Source organism: Pagrus major, chromosome 2 (assembly GCF_040436345.1).
Source record: "Pagrus major chromosome 2, Pma_NU_1.0".
In the NCBI taxonomy this organism is placed as follows: Eukaryota; Metazoa; Chordata; class Actinopteri; order Spariformes; family Sparidae; genus Pagrus; species Pagrus major.
In genome coordinates, this window is record NC_133216.1 from 22,841,536 (window position 1) to 22,862,853 (window position 21,318).

The 21,318-nt window shown below is 40.0% G+C and overlaps 1 protein-coding gene and 1 long non-coding RNA gene across 3 annotated transcripts; both read right to left on the minus strand.

Annotated features, from left to right (window-relative positions):
• Nucleotides 1–1,293: 1,293 nt before the first annotated feature.
• On the minus strand, nt 1,294–9,061 carry LOC141011875 (uncharacterized). 2 transcript variants are annotated; one of them, XR_012180365.1, is made up of 7 exons: nt 9,035–9,061; nt 8,920–8,940; nt 7,314–7,337; nt 6,914–6,940; nt 3,565–3,594; nt 2,947–3,008; nt 1,294–2,012 (listed from the first exon to the last, which is right to left on the minus strand). It is a non-coding gene; the product is annotated as an uncharacterized lncRNA (long non-coding RNA). The 2 variants fall into 2 exon arrangements; XR_012180366.1 differs by lacking the exon at nt 7,314–7,337 and having other exon boundaries at nt 9,035–9,053.
• A 563-nt stretch (nt 9,062–9,624) lies between these two features.
• On the minus strand, nt 9,625–17,013 carry sh3bgr (SH3 domain binding glutamate-rich protein). Its single transcript, XM_073495173.1, has 5 exons — nt 16,876–17,013; nt 14,899–15,084; nt 14,652–14,732; nt 12,718–12,807; nt 9,625–9,867 (listed from the first exon to the last, which is right to left on the minus strand). Exons 1-5 carry the CDS (start codon nt 16,918–16,920, stop codon nt 9,625–9,627), a joined length of 645 nt encoding a protein of 214 aa, XP_073351274.1. The 5' UTR covers nt 16,921–17,013.
• Between the last annotated feature and the right edge of the window lie 4,305 nt (nt 17,014–21,318).

Sequence of the window (21,318 nt, forward strand, 5' to 3'; positions counted from 1 at the left end):
TTTACAATGGTATACTGTACATGATATTTGGTTTGTGGTGCTGACAGCATTCCCATGGAAATGTTTTTGAGGGTTATATTTATTCATTTTAATCACCTTGATTATTATGGTAATTTGGGGGTTCAGGTAGATTTTAATCAGCAGTGTTGTTAAAAGTCATACTTGAGTAAAAGTAATCATGTTAAAATATTACTTAGTCACCCGTATGAATAGTACTTGAGTAAAAGTCTTAAAGTATAATAACTAATTGTCTTTGTTATGATACTTAAGTATAGTGTCAAAAGTACAAGTAAAAGTACATTACACATATTTACATTTATGTAGAATATTTTGTATATTACAGGTCGATCAGTTACCAGCCTTGCCGATTACTAGATCCAATATTCAACATTTTTTAAATTATCGGAATCATCATCATCATCTTTTTTATCCGATTGCCGATAAATGTATTTAAAAATGCGCTGCTTTGGCTCTGATGCAGCATGTAATCAGCAAAGTAACTAGTGACTTAGTCTTAGACTTCAAGTTATCAAACAAATGCAGTTAAGTGAAAGAACAATATTTGCCTCCAAATTGTAGTGAAATGGAAGTATTGGGTAGCAGAAAATGGGGATACTTAAGTAAAGTACCTCAAAAATGTACTTAATACTTAATTGTAAATGTACTCTTAAACCTCAGCTGTAGCCTACTTTATGTTTAGTGCTAATTAACATATGTTAGCATACTAACAATCACAAAGAAGCTGGTGAACATGGTAGACAGTTTACCTGCTACACATCAACATGTTAGCGTTGCCATTGTGAGGAGGCTAATGTTGGCAATGCTTACAGGGCTGCAGACTCATCGTATTGTTTGAAGAATGTTTGGCTATTCAGGGTGAATAATGTGTTTTTGTGGAAAGAGGAACATAGATTTTGTTGAGGCCAGTAAGCAGCATGTCACATTTTTCACTTTTTGCTCAGTGACTTGACTCTCAAATTTAACCAGGAGTAGGTCTACATTCCTTGTTTCTTATTCTCAGTAACTTCACAGCAGTGGTCCTCTGTACATGACAGCTTATTATATATTTAGCATGTTAACAACACTTACATGGCTCTGTAAAGTACTTACAGTAAATACCATGTCTAATGATTATAGTATGTCCCCCTCCGCCTCTTACCAGGATCTCCTGGGACGAGGCTTTTGGCTTTATTTTCCTGTTTGCCCAGACTGCACAATGGTGCATTGATCTATAAATACGGCAACAAAGGATTTAAAAATAAAACAAAATAGAAACTGAAGGGTTTGTTTTTATTACCAGTCTACTTTATTGCATTTTCCATTGCATCCAAGTCTTAGTCACATGTTTCACTCTTCATTCAACAAAGTGCATTGTTTAGACAGCAGTATCGGCAGGAGTAATTGTAGTGGTGGCGGAGTCGCTTGCAGTCTTGCAGAATGTGCGTATTTTCTTCCTCATGTGGCTGTTAGAAGTCTTAGGTTGCATTTGTACATTCAGTTGATAGAACAGAAAGAGTCATCGAAGCACAACATTAGTGAAACTACTGCGATAAAAGGACAGAACGCTCACTAAAGCGTGAGTTATGAACCTTTGAATGTGAAGCCACAAGCGAAGGTATGCCAAGGTAATATTTTTCGAAAAGGTCACTGCCTCTTTGTGTTAGGAAACGAGAATCTCTAGGAGTAAAACATGAGAAATAAGTCTGAGTTTAACAAAATAACTGTTTTGCATTTTACAAAAGCTACTCATTAAAAACAAACTGACACCACTAGGCTACTCTGCGCATTTTCAGTACAGTATGTCTCTACTAGCAAAATATAAAAATTAAGTCAACATTGCAGTCAAAAGGGAAAGGGGTGGGGGGGGCTTTTCAGTTCGGATGGTGCCTTCAAGCACTTGAAGGACAGTTTCCAGTGGGGTACAGTGCAGCCTTGGGGAGGGGCTGTCTGACGTGGCTGAGGGGGTCAAGCGTCAGGGGTCAGGAAGGGACAGAACAGGAGGCTCCTTCAGGCTGAAACACAATGCAAGCAGATGAAAAGAAAGGGAAAAAAACGAAAACAAAACGAGGTCACACATTCTCCAGTCGTCTGTGGTGGCTGAGGCAGCCACCACCAATGCTACGCCTGTGCCACCCAGCGTGCCCGCTCCTCCGGAGGCACATCTGAAGCTCACTTAGCAGCTTCCTCTAACAAGGCGTGACAGGGGCTCGCAGGGGTTGGGAGACAGCTCAGAGAGGAGGGAGACGAGCACCGCCATTCCTTCAAAGAGCCTGCTCTGCTCTGTGGCTCTGCATGCACTGGGTCATAGATACAGACGCCCGACGTACAGAGGAGGACTGAAAGCTTTGAAGATTAGGATTATCATTATCATCATCACCATCATCATCACTGCCACAGCCTCCAAGGGGCAGAAAAAAAGCGGAATTGTGGGATGTTTTTGTTATGGCTCCAGATGATCCCCAGGCAGTGTGTGTGCTTACTGAAGCTGTTTGCAGATGGAGACAGCAGTCGCAGTCCCTTGTAAATAGGCTGCCGCATTATTTTATTTTCCTCTGACTGAACACCTTATAGTTCATATAAATAAAAAACAAAACTCCATACAAAACACCCATACCTCTCATACGTAATGGCAAGAATATTGCATTGCAGTGACTACTATAATGCTGCCCCACAGGTGCAGTATTCACTGGGAGAGGTTGAGTAATCATGTTATTATCCTTTGATTTGATAGCATGGTCAAAGAGAGCCACAAAAGTAAAACTCTGCTCTTAATACAGGTTTTTCTTTTTTAAATAATCCGGTTACATAAAAGCCAAATATAAAAGCAGCACCAGTGGGACCTATTCATGTTGTGGTAAGGTTTGCTACCAGTTCACTTAATGTGTTGCTGCCCTCCAGTGGTAAAATAAAAGCAGTAAAAAAAGAAGCGGTGGAGACGAGTTTTACCTGGATATCAGTAAGTCAACATCGCTGACGTCGCCTGGCTTCAACTACTCCGCCTCTTCCTCCTGTTGAAAGAAATAATCATGTCTTAACAACAAATACTCACATTAAAACAATTACAGTTGACAGAGGTAGAAAATCCTCAACAATGTATTCAAATCTATGTGTTTCTGTAGAATTGTTAATGTGATTATATCATCTTTCAGATGTTAGTGTTTGTGGAAAAATTCAGTGAAAATGGGTGCAGTCTATGTTGTTTATGTCAGCCACGCGGGTCAGATCCATTGGGCGGGGGAGCTTAAAGCTGAGTGTATTTAGGAAAAAAGATTACAGTTGGATCTGCTTAGTTTGTTGCGTAAATAAAAGCAATGAGGATTCCTCTGACAGATGGCGTAAAAAAAACAAAAAGAGAGCTTTCCTCTCCTTGTCTCTTACTGCTCTCCACCGAGCCTCTTCACTCCAATACAATCAGTGATCACAAGCTCTGAATGATCAAGATGTTCTGATGGTGTGTCCATCTTTTTAAATAGAGTGTAAGACACATATTTTCTGCAGGCATGTCAAACACAGGCAGCAGGTCAGATGAGACAAAATGGATTTCACTCTTTGCAGTAATACTACCTGTGTTTCTTCCACGTCTTCCTCCTCTTCCTTTGACGTGTTAGGGGAAAAAAAGAGAGAGAGAGAAAGAAGGGGGTTGTGTGAGGCTGTGGTCCATATGGCAGGGAGGTGAGAGGACTTCACATGTTAGTGGTTGCAGTGACGGCGGGATGAAAATGGAGAAGAAGTAACCCGAGAGAAGTGCGGATGGTTGCACTGACAGCAGGGATGAGAGCGACTAAGGAAACTAATGACCTAAAGATTTCTGTGTATCCTGAGACGACCTAAATCAGACAAGAGTGGTGCTTAAGACGGTGCACCGTACAAGATGTGTTCTGTTTAAGTGTAATCGCTCAAGCTGCAGTGGCTGAGGACAGTTTAATGACTGCCCTCCTGGAGTAAACAACACACTCACCGAGGGACAAAGGGAGTTTACATCATTATCTATAATTAGATGCCACAATCACTTGATTCCATCCTGTCATACAACTTAAGATAGTGAGCACCAAACACTAGCACACAAACCTCTGGAGGACTGACAGTCAGAATGAAGAATAATATTATTAAATAAATGTATTAATATACCATCAAATGCAACAACAACTAAATATTACCAAAAATATTATTGTTTAAATGTTTTAATTGGCTTTGAAATGCAAAAACATTAACTACATACAATCTATTAGACCACTGCCGACATCCATGAGATGTAAAGTAAATAAAAACAATAATAAAATAAAGGTCGCACATCATACTGAGGTAATATTTAAGATAAATATAGGCATTTATTCATTTATAAAATGTAACATAAACTGATTTTTAATTTGCTTCTGTATTTATTTATCTTTGTATTAATTATCATATTTATTTACTTTCCCATTTAATTTCATTCCTCGAGAAAGAAAGAAAGAAAGAAAGAAAGAAAGAAAGAGGAGAGCAATGTACTAGAGCAATGTAAAGGGGAAATAATACAGAAAAAAATAAAAAGGAGTAAATAAATAGGTGAATTAATACAAAGGTAAATAACCACAGAAGCAAATCAAAACAGAAATATCAATTTATGTCAAATTTTCTAAATAAATTAATACCTACATTTTTCTCAAATATTATTTTTAATCCATTTCATGGCATATTAATTTATCTACATACTTATTTTTGATTTGGGCTGTTTTAGCCATCCATACAAATCTGATGTAACGCATCTATTTTCTATGTGTTTTTTCACCTAGTGTTGCACAATATCAAGAAGTGCTCCATCTCATCTATCTTCTTTGGAACTTGTCACATCCTCTTTGCTTCAGAGTGCTCTTGGTAAGAACAAACAAAAGCCATGACTTCTTTAAAAAAAGAAAGAAAGATAAAGACATGTCCCCCTGTCAAGTCAGATTGTCCCCTCTCCGTGCAATAACATCACCAAACTGAAAACACGCCCAAGTTACGCTCATGTGCACACAGCATGAGTTGAAGAACACATCAAAACTTTCCACCTGTTCTAAAGGCATCAAAACAGAAAGGTCAGAATGACCTGGCAGACTCAGAGAAAATGCCTGAATGAATACTGTTTATGCTCACTGCAACACGGAAATATCGTGTGGTGCCGTCTTTTTAGTGACGCTCATCAGTAAAAATCAGAGCTCAGTCACACCCCCACATTGTGCACAGCACACAACTGCCAACTGGAAGAGACAGTAGAAACGTTTGCATCAACCTGTGCGTAAATTCTTTGTATGCAGTCAGATCATGCATAAAAATCCCAATATGACTCACACCATGCACAACATGGACAGAGAGCTACAATCCAAATATACCTCTTGTACTTCAGCCTCTTCTTCTTCCTATGGAAGATGAAATCATGTCGTGTTAAGTATGTGAATGTCACAAAAAAAGTATACATCGTCCGTATGCGGAATCGCATTTTTGTTACCACACTAAATCCACCTGAGGTTTAAGCAAAATACTGTCGTATTTTTCATGCTGCACACCGTCGGGCATCTCTATTGAAAAGAAGTCCATGCAGCACACAGAGAGAGAGAGGAAAGAGGAAGGACAGTGAAAACCTCTACAGTCTATTAAGCCTGAAAAACACAAGGCACCACAGACCACAGAAGCTACCTCGCTGCCGTGTTCGTCTTGCTCCTGCAACAGAGGTGGGACAACGACAAAAAAGATGGGAAGGTAGAGAGGAAGGTAGGCAAAGCGAAGCAAAGCAGCGAAAGGATAGAGGATCAGGCAGAGGCTGGAATGTCTCGGAGAAGCAGAGCGCTTTTCACACAGCACTCAGAGCAGGGACATTTTGTTTTACTCTGACTAACTTAAGGCTTCACAGTGTTTCATTCTAAAGCAATCCTGATAGGATATCTGGTTAAGTGTGAACTCTGTATGGGAAGTTAACCCTGACTTGAGTGATGCTGTGTCAAAAGTCACTGAATTGATCATGTTGATAATGTGCAGTGTGACAGGCTGTGTGTGAGCAACTGCAAAATCGTGGCACAATAAAGTCCAGGGTCTTCAGGTACGTGCCCAGAGCAAGAAAATCAATTTCCCTCATTTGGATTGTGACAGCTGGAGAGTGTGAGGACGCTGTTTCGAGAGATTTTAGTGAGTAAATCAAAGTGAAACTGTAAAAGTTAGTGGGTCATGTGGATGTTACATCATGTGTGTGTGTGTTTGTGCCTGTTTGAAAGCAAACAGGGATGCAGTGGAGGGTAAACCTTTGAGAAGTTATTGTAAATTCAACTTATACACATACATTTGGATAGTTTTCATGAAGATATGCTGTATTTCTTGTCATTTTCATTCTACTCTTTAATGCTGGGTATTGTTAATATTACTATTTTTGTTTATTGTCCAAATATTTGGAAAATTCGTACTTATCGCTTTGGCAAAAAACTTTTTTTTTTAATGGAATGCATTATTAAATGAATGTGACTTACATAAGTAAAATGACTTCTCTAAAAACATCTCTTCTATTGGCAATATCCTTATGACACGCACTGGAGGTCATACTTATACTACTCGTCACTGCATATGTGAGTGGATAGAGACAAGCAAGGCCTCTTTTTTTATATCCAGTCGTGGTGTCTTTAAACTGCACTTTGCTCTGACTCTTTACTCTGTTTACAGAGACTACATGCTTCTCATTCAGCAATATGACCGGTCCCTTTAAGCTAACAGCATGGCAAACTAAAAAAAAAATACGGAATAACCTTGGCTGGACAAAGTCAAAGAGAAAAGTAAAGGAATGCTTGATACACCAGGAGGTGGTGAAGGAAGCAAGAAAATGACTGAAAGAGATATCTAGGGGGGGAAAAAAAGGCAAACTGAGGAAGGGTAAAGGCAGGAAAATCACAAATATATCACATGGATCTACCTCAAGCTGTCGTAGCTCTTCTTCCTCCTAGAGGGAATAAAAGATAGCAGGTCAGCAGGCTGTGTGGGGAGCAAAAGAGCACCACAGACATGCCCCATAGAAAAGACTTCTCATTGTAAATGGAAACTACGGGGATAGTTGAAGGTTGTCAGGAGGCAGCTACAGAACTGGGAAGAAATGAGGAACAGGATGTTAGCAGACAGAGAGGAAAAACAAAACAAATGGAGTAGAGTGATGATGGGAGAGCAGATAGGGAGGGAGAGAAAGGTGAAGTGAGCACATTAAATACACAGATGAGAGGGAACAGCAGAGCCCATCCCCAGCCCAACCACAGCAGCCTTCCCTCATCTCTGCACCATCAAACCCACACTGCTGATGACGATCACCGACGCACAGTTACCTCTGACTGCAAATCCTCTTCCTCCTGGAGGGAGCAAACCAAGAGATGGACAAAAGAAGGGCAAAGAAGGGGTCAAACATACGGCATACGGTGTGTGCATGAGGAACAAGACTGGTGTGAGCAGCAGGACCTCTGAAACTAATTAATCTAAGTGATGTGAACTGAGTCAGGAACAGAAACTGAAGACATATTACCAAACGCAGCTATTTACTGTGTGACCTATCTGAATTAAAATTGCTGTATCGCAAACTCTGTATGATGCATAGTAGGGAACTGTTGAGTTAAATCAGCTGTCCTTTGATTACATATTTTTTCTCAGTGGTGTGAGGCTTGTTTAATGGTCACGACATGTATTTCCACAAAAAAAAGCTGAATGGAAGATAACAGTTTTTAAAGGCTATAAAATTGGGGGAATAAAAGAGGTTTCAAACATTCAAATGCTTGCGAACAGTCAAAGGGATGCAAAAATAAAAACACCCACTGCCCTTAAAGGTGCACTGTGTAAGAAGAAAACCGCTAACGGCTGCTAACTGCTGTAGCTGTCTCTGCCCAGACTTGGAGCTCAGAGCACTGGCAGAGTGTTGGTGTTTTTTACTAAAAAAGTGGCTATCTAGCTGATTACCATACTAACTTCAGTATATATCTTTGCAACTCAATACATAGAAGTCTTTGACATGACATCATAACTGTTATTTTTTCACTGTTGAACATTTTTGTGCATTTTATAAAGCTGCTGTTAAATGTTGTTTTAGCTAACTTAGAAGCCAACAGGAGGATCCTGCTCTCTGCGTGTTCAGGAGCAGACAGGACCGCCTCTTTATGGAGTCCTGATTGGATGAAGTGGGCAGGGATACCAGAAAATGTATTATATTTTTCAGTGCATTAGCAGTATAGTATATGGCTGAACATTAGAGGTTATTAGCATTGAATCTACAACTTGTACTGTGGCTGACTCACTACATTAGGCTAGTGGGGAAAGAGGATTATATATTCTAACAAATTTTACATGGATATTGACAAAACAAAGACACTGCATGCATACATGTTTGCCTAAATAAGTCATACTAATACTGCTCATTTTAAAAGGAATGCAAAACCTCTTGTGTCTTGTTTAAAGAGAAACCCTCACTAAGAGCAATTATTTTTGAAGCACAACAACATCACCTTGAAAAGATCCTTCGTTAACATTATTATAAATCCAACAAACCATAAATTAATGTGACAGTTAATAGAAACACTTAAAGTTGAGCTCATGTTAGTAATTATTATTTTAGACCAATCACTGCCAAGCAGACGTAGCTGGGCTCTGCAGACGATCGGTCAGAGCACTGATTCTTAAACAGAAATGACTGACAGGAAAGGACAGTGTTCAGGGACATCCACTTCACATGCACTCCATGATATACAATTTATACTGCATCTCAAATTAACTGCAGTTAATAAAAAAGAAACATGTATTAGGTCTCTTGAGTGCAGACTTGTCTAACTACTTGTAAAGTTGGTACAATGCACAGCTGGTATTAACTGCTGTCGTTGCTGCGGTTTGCTTTTATTAATAACACCCTTCAGATTTAGCACCAACAACAGCCAGTGTGTCTCTTCTTACCCTGTCCTCATCAGCTTCTTCCTGTTAAAGAAAAGAGAGAGAAATCACTGAAACACACAGTCCCTTTAAGTGTTAACTGTTGTTCAGTGTGTTCATACATGTTGAAGAAACCTACCTGCTCTTCTTCCATTGCACGGCCCTCCTAAAAGAGCGGATATGACAGTATTAGAGACACATAGTAAATATTCATACTGAAACACAGCAGCATCCACAGATCGGGCTTATCGGACCAGACAAAGTGGGGCGTTTGTGGGACACACCTCGAAAAGGACAGTTAATAGTGAATGGATATGCAATGGAACGCAAGGTAGATCAAGACAAGTCGTCAGGAAAATACAAAGATGGAGGTAAAAAAAACACACACACAAAACCCCATAAAAGTTGCAGAAAAACAACAGTTAAGACACCGATAGTGCTGAACAGGAACAGTGAAGAGCAACAGTGAACAGGAAAGACATTTGTGGTTAATAAATAGCTGGGAGAGACTTGACGAGGAGATGCAGTACGAGGACGACAGGAACTTGAAAAGGAGGCAAACCCTTATTGTGGAAGAAAAGGACGACATTAAAGGGAAAGTGGAGACGCTGAGGGGAGGAAAAACAGAGCATTCCAGGAATGATGGGAAGATGGAGGAAAGAACATTCAATTCAAAACATTCAAGGGATGGAGGGAGAGGTGAAACTACAGGGAGACGGAGGAGTCGAGTTAAGTGGCAATTACTGTGTCTTCTGTGACCTCGTCTGTTTCTTCCACCGCCTCCTCCTCCTCCTCCTCTGCGGGGGCCTCGTCTCCTGCTGTTTCTCCTTCCGTGGCTTCATCATCTGCCGCCTCTCCCTCAGCTACCTCCTCCTCCTCCTCCTCCTCTTCACCACCCTCACCTTCCTCCTCCTCACCAGCTGCCTCCTCCTCTTCATGTGCATGCCCGTTGCGCTCCTCCACTGGAACATCCTTATATGTGAGGTGAAAACAACAACTGGTGGTCAAGGAAAACAAAAGACGTGATAAAAAGGAAAACGTAATTTGAATATTAATGGAATTCAGGCACGGCTTCAAACAGTCAGCTCGTCAGTTGGAGAGGATGAAAGATTTAGAAGGTAGGTGTTAGTCAATCCTGAGAGCAAAGTGGAGGAGAGAAGAAGTAGTAGTAGTTAAAAGGTGGAGACTGGAGGGTCAGGTCTTTGGATAAAAATGAAGTTTGGAATGATGCAAGACGTGAAGACAGCTTTTTGTCACAGGTGTCATGGCCTTACAGGAATAATTTATCATCTTGGCAAACACACATAATCGCTGTCTTGCCGAGACTTAGATGAGAAGATCGATACTAGACTCACGTTTGTAAGGTAAATATGAAACTACAGCCAGCAGCCAATTAGCCTGACTTAGCTTAGCACAAAGACTGCAAGCAGAGGGAAACAACGAGTCCAGCTCAGTCCAACTAGCTACATTCACCCAACAGAACCTCTATATCAGTAATTAAAACATTAGATCTTAAATGTGGCGAGTGAGGCACCTGGTCAGAAACAGTAATGGAGTAATATAAAAGCAACCTTGTCAGAGCACGTCTTAATTGCTTTTCATGTCCTGATGACAGCTTTTCTGAGTGAAAACACGTTGTTTTATCCACAATTCAATAATATATTTTTATTATCATCAGACTGCCTCAGATTCCTTTCCAGGTCACTAACAGATACCATAGACTTACATCTTGCTTGTTTTAATCCATACAATAACTGGATTGTAGGAATAGCCATTTACCATTTTTACAACAGATGAGATACAACATGTTAAGTAGAGAGATTTTGTGGTTCTGGCAGGCAGATTGTGTTACTCTTGTACAGATCCAGGCTAGCTCTTTCTACCTGTTTCCAGTCTTTGTGCTAAGCTAGCTAGCTAATGGCTGTAGCTTCACATTTAGCGCACAGGCATAAGAGTGATACAGATTTTTTTCATCAACTCTAATAAGCAAAATGTGAAAAAAATAACTATTCCTGTAATTAGTCCAGTCAAATGTACTACGGAAGCCCTAAAGGGCCATGCATTTATACATTTTATTTCCTCCGTTTTCCCGTGATAACGAGTTAATTTCATTTGTTTTCTCAAGATCTCGAGTTATTATCTCGAAATAACAACTGCAGTTTTCCCGAGATAACGGGATAATTTTCTCAAGATCTCGAGATAACGAAACTTTGTTTTCCCGAGATAACGATATAATTAATTCGAGATCTTGAGAAAACAAAACGATAGTGTAGTATATTAAATCATTGCAGGAAACATCATTCAGTGTAGCAATGTCAGAGGAGCAGGAGCATATCGATCACCGCGTCACATATCTTTTCAATCAAGGCCTGATACAGGCTGAAATAGCATTATGCCTTGCTATTACAGATAATATACACATTAGTGTGCGTAATCTAAAAAGACAGTTAGCAAGGCTTCAGCTATATTGGCGGCGCAACCTAAGTGAGCCTGATGTCGTCGTTAACTACATAGCTGACCAGCTACGAGGTCCCGGGCGTCTCCATAATCTCATGCCTATCATATCACAGTCATTATCTCGAGATCTCGAATTAATTATATCGTTATCTTGGGAAAACAAAGTTTTGTTATCTCGAAATCTCGAGATCTCGAGAAAATTATCCCGTTATCTCGGGAAAACGGCAGTTGTTATTTCGAGATAATAACTCAAGATCTCGAATAAATTATATCATTATCTCGGAAAAAACAAATTTTGTTATCTCGAAATCTCGATATCTCGAGAAAATTATCCCGTTATCTCGGGAAAACGGCAGTTGTTATTTCGAGATAATAACTCGAGATCTCGAGAAAACAAATGAAATTAACTCGTTATCACAGGAAAACGGAGGAAATAAAATGTATGAATGCATGGCCCTTTAGGGCTTCCGTAATGTACAGTATGTATTAAAAGTATTTAAAAATGAACAGGAAAAACACAGGGGCAACTGAACTCCTGCTGGAAACAAAATGAAGCTAAAATGAACCCAGTTTGCATTTTCTCCTTGGAGCACTGTTTTATACCCTGGGGGATAGCAAGACAGGCTCAGCTAAGCAGCTGTGTTTTAGCTAACGTCTTGCAAAGAAAACGATAAAATCCATTAAGTCTTCTTCAGCTACTTTACATTTCACAGTAGGAAATCAAATGAGTTCTTTAATACTTTCCAGCTTTGTCAATATCAGTGCAATGAGTAAAGCATACAAGGAGCACAATCTTCCTCATGAGTAGTGTTTTCTCATATCCTGGACTGGAAGTTTCAAATAAATTTTTCCATTTTAAAGATGACTGAATGCAGAAATGATGTTTGCTTTTGCAACTTAGGACCAGCTGGGATTTTCTTTGGGGAGGAAAATTGTTGGAAAGTCACTGGAAACAAAAGACACATACGTATGCATTGACAAAAACATAATAAGGGGAAACAACACATTACATTTGACATCGCAACAAACACACTCTACTTTATAAAGTACTAATTATAGAAAGGACCGTTGGAACATGATGCCTCGCAACTGTGTGGCAGTCTGAACACAGCGATGCAATGTCACAGTGGTACAATGACAACTCAGTATATTGTGTTAAATGTCTCACTCATGCAAAACACAAAAAGATTAGTCGATGTCATGACTGGAACGGAGCAAACGGTATGAAATTAAGAGTTCGGATCAAGTGGACAGGTGAGGACAGAAGGGAAACTGTTCAGTTGCACTGGATGGAAATGAAAAGGTGAGACACAATGAAAAGAAATAAAGCATGACGGGGGGAAATGAAAGTATCGACGGCATTACTATTGAGTCATCAAGGTTCCCATCCTCATTAGTTTCCACAGCATGGGTCCCGTTCTCCACAATGTGCTCCTTGTCTGCCTGTCCTGCTTCCTGTTTCAATGAAATGATCAGGTTTAACATGAGTGTATTAACCAAAATCAAGGTGTGAAATTAACCGTTAGGAGCACCAGCCAATATGACCTCTACATTTTGAAGTCACAACCGCAAATCAGAATGGTTTTCATAAAATAACAGTCCACTCTGTTCATTTCAACATATCTAATAGCATTTTAAGCCATTAAAGTCTGTAGATATAATATATCTAGAATTTGATTCAGCAGCCGGGTTAACTTGGAGGTGAAGTGAGTCTCATTTTCTTCTGTATTTTACATAGTACATCTTTTGGTGTGAAGATAATCAAACACTGGAATGATTGTTTCATTTTGATGTGTGTTAAAAGGCATAATATGCAGGATTTTCCTTGAAAACAATATATACACAAAAGTAATCCTTCTCAATCATCAGAAGTGTGTGGCGGTGTCTGTACCCTAACCTGCCCTCTATTTTCTTAGTATTTTGCTGTTTTTGGGCCATGTATGGCCGTCGACCTTTGGGCAGTGGTGTGTAGACCCCAGCTGATATAAGCATGAGGTTTGGACACTATGAAAACATCGCCATCTCCATCCCTCTGCTCTTCTCTCAGTCTATCAAGGATGTATAAAGAGCTGCAAGTCTGTGTGTCTCTTTGACTGAGGGCAGGGCTGAGCTTCACACACATAGAGCAGAAATTCTACTTTTATCCACCTGTATCATCTGATAATGGATTTTGCCCTCTCATGTCATTTCACTGTATTAAATGTATACTGTATATAAATGTTGTTTATCACAATATAATGTGTTTTTAACTATTGTACATGTTGTATTATTTTTTATTTATTCTATGATGCCCATTAACATCAGGTGAAGGGACCGCCAATGAAAACTAGCCATTCAGCTAACTCGGTGCATTTACATTTGTTTGAATGTTGAATGAGGGTCCTGCAGACGTGTGTGTGTGTGTGTGTGTGTGTGTGTGTGTGTGTGTGTGTGTGTGTGTGTGTGTTTATTTCTGCATTAAAGTTTAAAAGCCATGACACAATCAGAAAATAATGTTTATGACTCTGATTCACTGCTTTGTTCTTGCTGCCTGGCTCACTCTGCCACTGCTGCTCAAACAAAGTCTGCGTAGTAAGAGCTAACTTTGTCTAAAAAGTGTGGAAAAAGGGGCAAGATGAAGATCTTAAGTGTAAGTTCTCTTGTAGATTACAATCATATATGTCTTCTCAGTTATCAGTGTATTTTGTTGTAGGCATTAAGGTCTGACAACATAAATAAGTTACGAAATCTGGTATTCCTCTGGTATTTTAGACCCTCATTGCTCGAAAAATGCTCATTCAGCATTCTGGATCTGGTTTAAATTAGCTTTGCTGTCTTGTAAGCCCATGTGGGCTGTGTGCATGACACACTAATAAAAATGTCATCATATATAGAGGTAATGCAGGTGTTCATTTCAATCCCTGTGCAGGGAGTGGGGTGCAGTAATTTCATACCTTGATGATCACTTGACACAATAAATTCAGTTGATTGCACGGCTTTCATGATTCTGCTAAGATTATTGCCAAAATGTCTAAGACAGGTAGGTGTTGAATTAGTTGTATTGTTCTAGAAATTAAAAATTAAATAATATTTTGGCTGACAACATCTTTAGCTAACAATGTACTGTAAAGGCACATAATATTCACATTAAACAGCAATCCTAAATATCCTGAAAGACAATATATTAGCTCTTTTGTTGAACAAGCAGCACTGTTGATGCTGTCCCAATACAGCAGATACACAGCCTGGTATAAGGGTAAAATAAATGAGATTATTTAGTTTTAGTTTGTCCACAGTCGAAAACAGAAAACAGCTCCAACCTTTGACCCAGGAGGAGGGGGCAGCCCCAGGAAGGTATACACCAAGTTGTCCTCCTTGGCATCGAAGAACGTGTCGTAGTCCTGCATAAAAAAGAAACACCCTTTAACAATTCATTACATCTTATCATATACACTCAGTAGAGTGGGTCTTTACATTGTAGTATGGCATATACAGTAAGTAAAAGTAAATACTGCGTACTATATTGTAGAGGTTCTCGGCCTTTGGAAAATGTTTCTGAGTTCTTACCCCACAGTAGCTTTCTTCGTTGAAGATCTGAGGGGGCAGAGGGATGCCATTGGTGGGCTTCTTCTCACTGGGGACGTTCTCCCTCATCCACATGCGGTTCTCCTCATTGCAGGCGATGTCCAGTGGAGTGTAGTCCACCTTGAGAGCCTCCAAGAAACCGACCACATCTTGCTGCTTCTTCTTGATCTGGGAAGCAGAAAAATAAATCAGTTCAACAGATTGCGCAGGACAGGGGGAGATGGATGTGATAAAATATGATAATTCATAGTAATATAACTTCAAAGGTAAAAGAAAATACGCGTGCACGGTTTAAATTTCAAATGTGGTACATGACACTCCCTTCTGGTGCCCTGTCCTAGCAAATAAACATATAAAGTATTACAGGTGTCATTTACACAACTTTTGAAATGACCTATTTTGTCCCCATCACTTTTAAAGAGCTTAAAGGTGCACTATGTAATTTTGAGGAAGACATTTTGATCAGAAGAGAAAGATGTCTAAACAAACTTGATTAACAAACTATTTTTATTTCCATGACTGAATAAACTGAAAAAACAAACATAAAAAAACAAAAACAAAAGGACAACACAGCTGTCTTACTTTGTTTATATTTGGCAGACCCTGCCACCTTTCTAGCTCCAAACAGTGTTCTGGGGACCTTATTTTCCTCTGAGAACAGCTTGTTTATTCAGTTATTGGAGAAAAAAAAAATATTTCCAAGTTTGTATTATTACCTCATTAATATATAAAAATCTGAGTTTGAATTTCTTCTCCAAAACTACATAGTGCCCCTTTAAATTTAAAAATGTGCTCAAATGTCAACTAACAAATGTGAAAAAAAAAAAAAAATTGATGCGCCATTATGCAATTTAATTAAAAAATGTTTTTCCTCCACTTTTCAGCATGAAGTGACACCCTCGTAAACTATGGCTCAAACTTTTAATTGCCAGTTATTTTGGTAACCGATAAGTTGTTCAAGTTATTTCAAGCACGAATGTCAAACATTTGTTTGTTTTAGCTTCTCAAATGTGAGAAAATGCAGCTTGTGTTTTGAACTTTTAGTTGGACAGAAAATGTAATATGAAGATGTCATTTTGGGCTTTTGGAAACTAAGATGGTCTATTTTTCATTATTTTCTAACAAATTATAGTCAAAACACTTCATCTATTAATTGAAAACACAAATCATCAAGTTAATCGATTATTCAACTAACTCTTAATTGCCACTATACAAACACCCCAAAGACAAAGCAGAAAAAGCGACATGAAGTGTCTAAACAGTGATGAGAATTTTGTAAGATTATAAGTAGATCAGTCATTTCTAAAAACAGATTGGGGAGCTTGCACTGATCCCAGGATACACTGGTCTGAAGACAGACAAACTTTGGACAAGCAAACATGCACACAAGTCCCCTCAGGTCAGATCTTCCTTGCTGTGAGACAACACTGCTGACCAACTTGGCCACCATGCCACCCCATGGACTAGTTCAAACTGCTTATGTGGCTTTGCCAAAAGTAGATTTAGAGGATGAATCCACCCCCTCCCTGCCCTGGTTATCACCCCCACCAAGTGCAGAGACACTTCTAGATATATCCTATCTCATCTCAAATAGTATGAAAATGATTGAAAAGTCTCTCCCAACACCGGCTGTGTGGTCTAAAAAGCGTCTTTATATCGGGCTCTGTGACCATGAAAAGCTTTGGGAGCCCCCTGTTCTAGAAAGCTCTGCATGTGAATCACATCGACTTGGGCTAATTAAACAGTCCTGAAGCACAGCTCAAGCTTAAATCTATGCACGAATCAAGTCACAAGCACATCAACAGACTTTACGCACACAAAAATGAAAGGCGGGTGACATTAATTACGAGGTTAACGCTGTTGAGAGCGTGTGAGAGAGAGTCCCGCTCGGTTTTTAGGAGCACAAACAGGAAAAAGTTCACTCTAATGAGAAACTAGTCGCACGGGCTGAATGCTTACCGCAGTGGATCCCGATGAGGTGGCGAGAAATACTTTGATAACCATTTTGTTACAATATATTTTGTGGAGTATTCAACAAGTGGACTCTTAAAGGAGCAGGCAGCCTCCTCTATTATTAGAGCGCACCGAGGACGAAGACATAGCACTGAGATCACACACGCACACACACACACAAAACACACACACACACACACACACACACACACACACACACACACACACTGCTGAGGCTATTTCTGTCTGCAGCCTCCATTAGCGCAGGATTGGCGGGTTGGCCCCTAGGGGCGCAGCACCACACGGGCTGATTGGCAACTTCAGCTGTCCGTCGGCGCAGGGGACAGTGAAGTTAGTCTCCAGCGCCCTGCTGAGTGCATATATGGACAGAAATAGCATTGACCAGCACTGTAGGCTGTAAGTAAGGCTTTAGTTTCCAAACCCGGGACCTCGGGCCTGTTTGGGGTCCCCCCAACAACATGGGAAACTGGCCCACTTTCTCTCTATATAGCCTAGTCCCTGTGAAGAAAGCACAACAGCCAACAATGCACTTGTGACTAGTGTGAAGGCTATTTTATTTCATTTTTTTTTCTAATTTTATCATGTTTCATTAGGTTATATTTTTAATTTGTAGCTACCGACATAGCTACAAATTACCGACTGTAATTCAAAATACAAAATGGACGCTGAAAATACAATAAGAATGAACAAACTTATAGTGGATATCATTTATGTGTTTTTCTTTCTGAATAAAGGTCTAATAAAGTCCAGGTTTCCCGTTTTATTTTGAGCCCTCACCAGTTTTTTCGTGGGTTACCTTGACAACCGTAAACGCATCCTTTCATAACAGCCCCTAGCGACGTACAGTCAGTAAAACGTGAAGAGACAGCTCCCCTCAGAAGAGAAGAGAAGGTATGGTGCTGCTATATTATTCAGGCTACATGAATGAAAAATGTGAAAAACGTGTAATCATCGGCTAATGGTGGAGGTGATTTGATTTTGTTCAACTCAGCCAAAGATTACAGGGACCAATATGGAAATGTTTCAGTTATCAAACTCTAAACTGGGGCCCTTTTGAACAAAACACCTCCTGAGCATTTTACTGATCTCAGAAAAAAACAAGTTTTTCAACAATTGTTTCTCCTAAATCATTTTTGACATCTTTTCTTCAAATTGTTCTTCTTTTGTCAGAGCGGAAGAGACTTTAAAAAAGTGTGATGTGTGACAGACAGCTGAGCCTGATGCAGCCGGATCACCAGACGGCGGGTGACGGCGAAGGCAGCAGCACTGGCACCTCCAGGTGGTCCTCTGCCAGTCTGCGCTGTGGCTCCAATAGTTCACACCGCTCACCTGACTCTGAAGACCAAGCTGACTCGCTTACAGACAAGAGCCCAGAGGCCAAATCAACAGACAAGTGGCAACCAACGCTGAGACAAAAAGGTGTTTTACCTAACATGATGTCATAAATGTGAGGTAGGACTTCCTGTTTGTTTGTTTATATGTAAACATACATGAGATAATTCTTCTTCAGGTAAAGGGGCACAAGGGCCACACAGGCAGAAGACAAACACTGCGAGTGTCCAGGTCCTGAAGTTGCCATCAATCAAGCCCCTGCAGGTTTCGAGGCCGAGGGTCCAGTCTGCCTACTTGAGCTGCATCAGGGAGCATGAGAGCCAGGTTTGTGACCTGCAGCAGCAGCTGAACGAGGCCAGCACTGAGAACAAGCTGCTGAAGAGGATCCAGCATCACCACACAGTGGCACTGCAGTACTTCCAAAACTCAGAAGGCAGCATCTCTCAGGTTGGTTGGTGGGTTTTGGTGTCTCTTGTGCTCACTGCTCAGATTTAACTCAGTGGGTAGCCATCCTTACATCTACTGCTATTTTATTATTTCAATTTCAAAACCTTTTCATTGGCTCTTCTCTCTAGGCAGAAAATCTGATTTTTTTTTCATTTCTTTTCCAGATGTTTCTCCATTTAATGTCTGTATAATTTCCCCACCCCGTGCCCAGATCCTCACCAAGCACTACAATGAGGCCCGAGCCCTGCAGAGTTTGCTCCGTGAGACCCGTTCCTGCCGTGACAATCTGGCTAGGCAGCTCCAAGCCACAGAAAGCAAGTTGCTTAGCACAAAAGACAGTCTCAAGCATCTCCAGCTGCTCAGCCAGGACCGCAGGCTGCTGGAGAGGGAGGAACTCACCCTCAGGCTGAACAAGGCCAATGCAGAGCTGGAGGAGAAGGACAAGAGGATAGTGGTAGGCTTGGAGGAGGCTGGTGGCTGATACAGTTTAGACTTAGATATGTGTGAGGTGCCACACCATCCCAATATACATATATATATATTTATTATTTTATTTCTATGTTGTAGGACTTGGAGAGGAATCTTGAGTTGTGCCAAGCCTCATTCAATCGCCAAATAGTGACTGAACAAAGAAAGACCAGCGAGGCGAGAAAGCTGTCCTTCTTTCTACAAGGGCAAGTACTTCAGCTAAACAGGGAGACTGAAGTAAGTTGCAAAGAGCTTAAATGTTTTTAAGACATTTTCAAGTTAATTCTTTTCCAAATGTCAGACTTATATTTGGACAAATCATCTTATTCTTATTCTAGCGTCGTAGGTAAGTCTAAAGATAAGCAGGTAGGTGTTATGTGGGAATATGGTTATTATCTGTTGATGGTTTTAGTTAATTTATGAATGCTTCAAACTTAAATTCTTATTTATTGCACCTTTAAAGATTTGTATCATCAGAAATGTGGACTTTCATGCAGACCAGCTGAAAGCATTTTGACATGAAAAGAAATAAAAAGGAATCAAAAGGATGAATGAAATGAGATAAAATGCAGACCTCACAAAATTCAATTTAAGACTTTTTTAAGGAGCTATGGGCACAGTACTGTTTGTTGTGCATGTTTCTGTCTACAGCGATGGCAGAAGTATCTTTCACTTTATATTTCCCTAATCTACGAGTAGCTCCGCTGGGTTTTGGATCCAGCAATAATGATATTACGCATTTGCCAATCGTATTCAGATTACGCAATTTGTTGGAGAATTTGGTTAAGATGTCTGGATCAATATTTTCCTCAGATGATTGCCCATTAGTGAACCATTGATACTGCTCGTGTCTGATGGTGTACTTCCTGTTAGTTGGTCACTAATGACACTGAGAAAACTAAAAGTTAGAAATTAAAGTGCTATCGAAGCAAGTATCTTTTAAAAAATATCTTATATTTTAAAGATATTCCTAACTGTCCTGTATTTCATTATTTATTCCTGTAAGAGAGATAGCTGATGTCAGACAATGTATACAGTAGATCTTTTGTTTCCCCTACACAGGAGAAGATGAGAGAACTGGAAACACAGAATATTTACTCCCTCAGGTTTGCCAAAAAAGGTATTCAAACATAACAAGCCACTGTAGCTCAGTCTGGCCGTGTCTAATTTGTTGTCACTTAGTGGCTTTTGTTTGACACTCTTTTATGGTTTACAGGCAAAGAAAGCAAGATGGTTCAAACAGATGGGTTAATACTTCTCCCCACTGAGGCTGCAAGCCTTTTTGGGATGGAAAATACTGAGACTGAAGAAAGGCTGGAGGAGAAAGAGAGCTCTGTGGAGGTGGGTATATGATTCAAATATTGTGTCGGGGATTTTTACATCCCCTTCTAACTCAATGTGAATGTTGATTTACATTGTTAGTAGAGACAATAGGACATCAGAAGATGTTTCCTACCTCTGCAGACTTTTCAGATCTATATTTTTTGCCCCCTTTGATTTTATTTTATAATCCAAATAATTTCATTTGCTTTCATACTAAAATAGACTGTGTATCCTTTCAGGGTTTTTACTTTCCAGTACAGGAGTATTTGGAAACACAAACTCCAGAGACAGAGGCTTTGGCTAAGGTCTCTTTAGAGGAGAATCACCAAGATGACACTGAGAGATGTGCAGGTAAGCACTCAAATAGTCACATATGCAGTAGGGTAACAAACTAATACTACTGACAATGTAGGTACACAAAGTTGTTGGGAGAAAAAACACCGGTGGTAGAATTAATTCCAGAACATACAAACACAAGAGAACGAAGGCTTTCTAATGGAACTAATTGGGTATTTTGCTCTCGGGTCATTCTGTGTTTTTTTTAAAAAGTGCAAATATTTGTTTTCAGACACCAGTGAGCAGAACAGCTGTTCAGAAGAAAGCCTAAAAGATCAAACTGAGGGAGACTGCACCAAGGAAGAGGAGGCACCAGAGGTCCCACAGGAGTTAGAGGAAGAGCAGGAAACGGAGGAACAGGAAAGCGAGGTGCCCTACATTTCCGAAAATTATCTGAATGCAACTGAACCCGAGAGAAAAGGATACAGGCTCCCCAAAGTCAGACACAACTACACCTTCAAACAATCTATTGAGAACCTGCACAATGGAAGACCTGCCAACAGCTGTGTGGACTTGAATCGC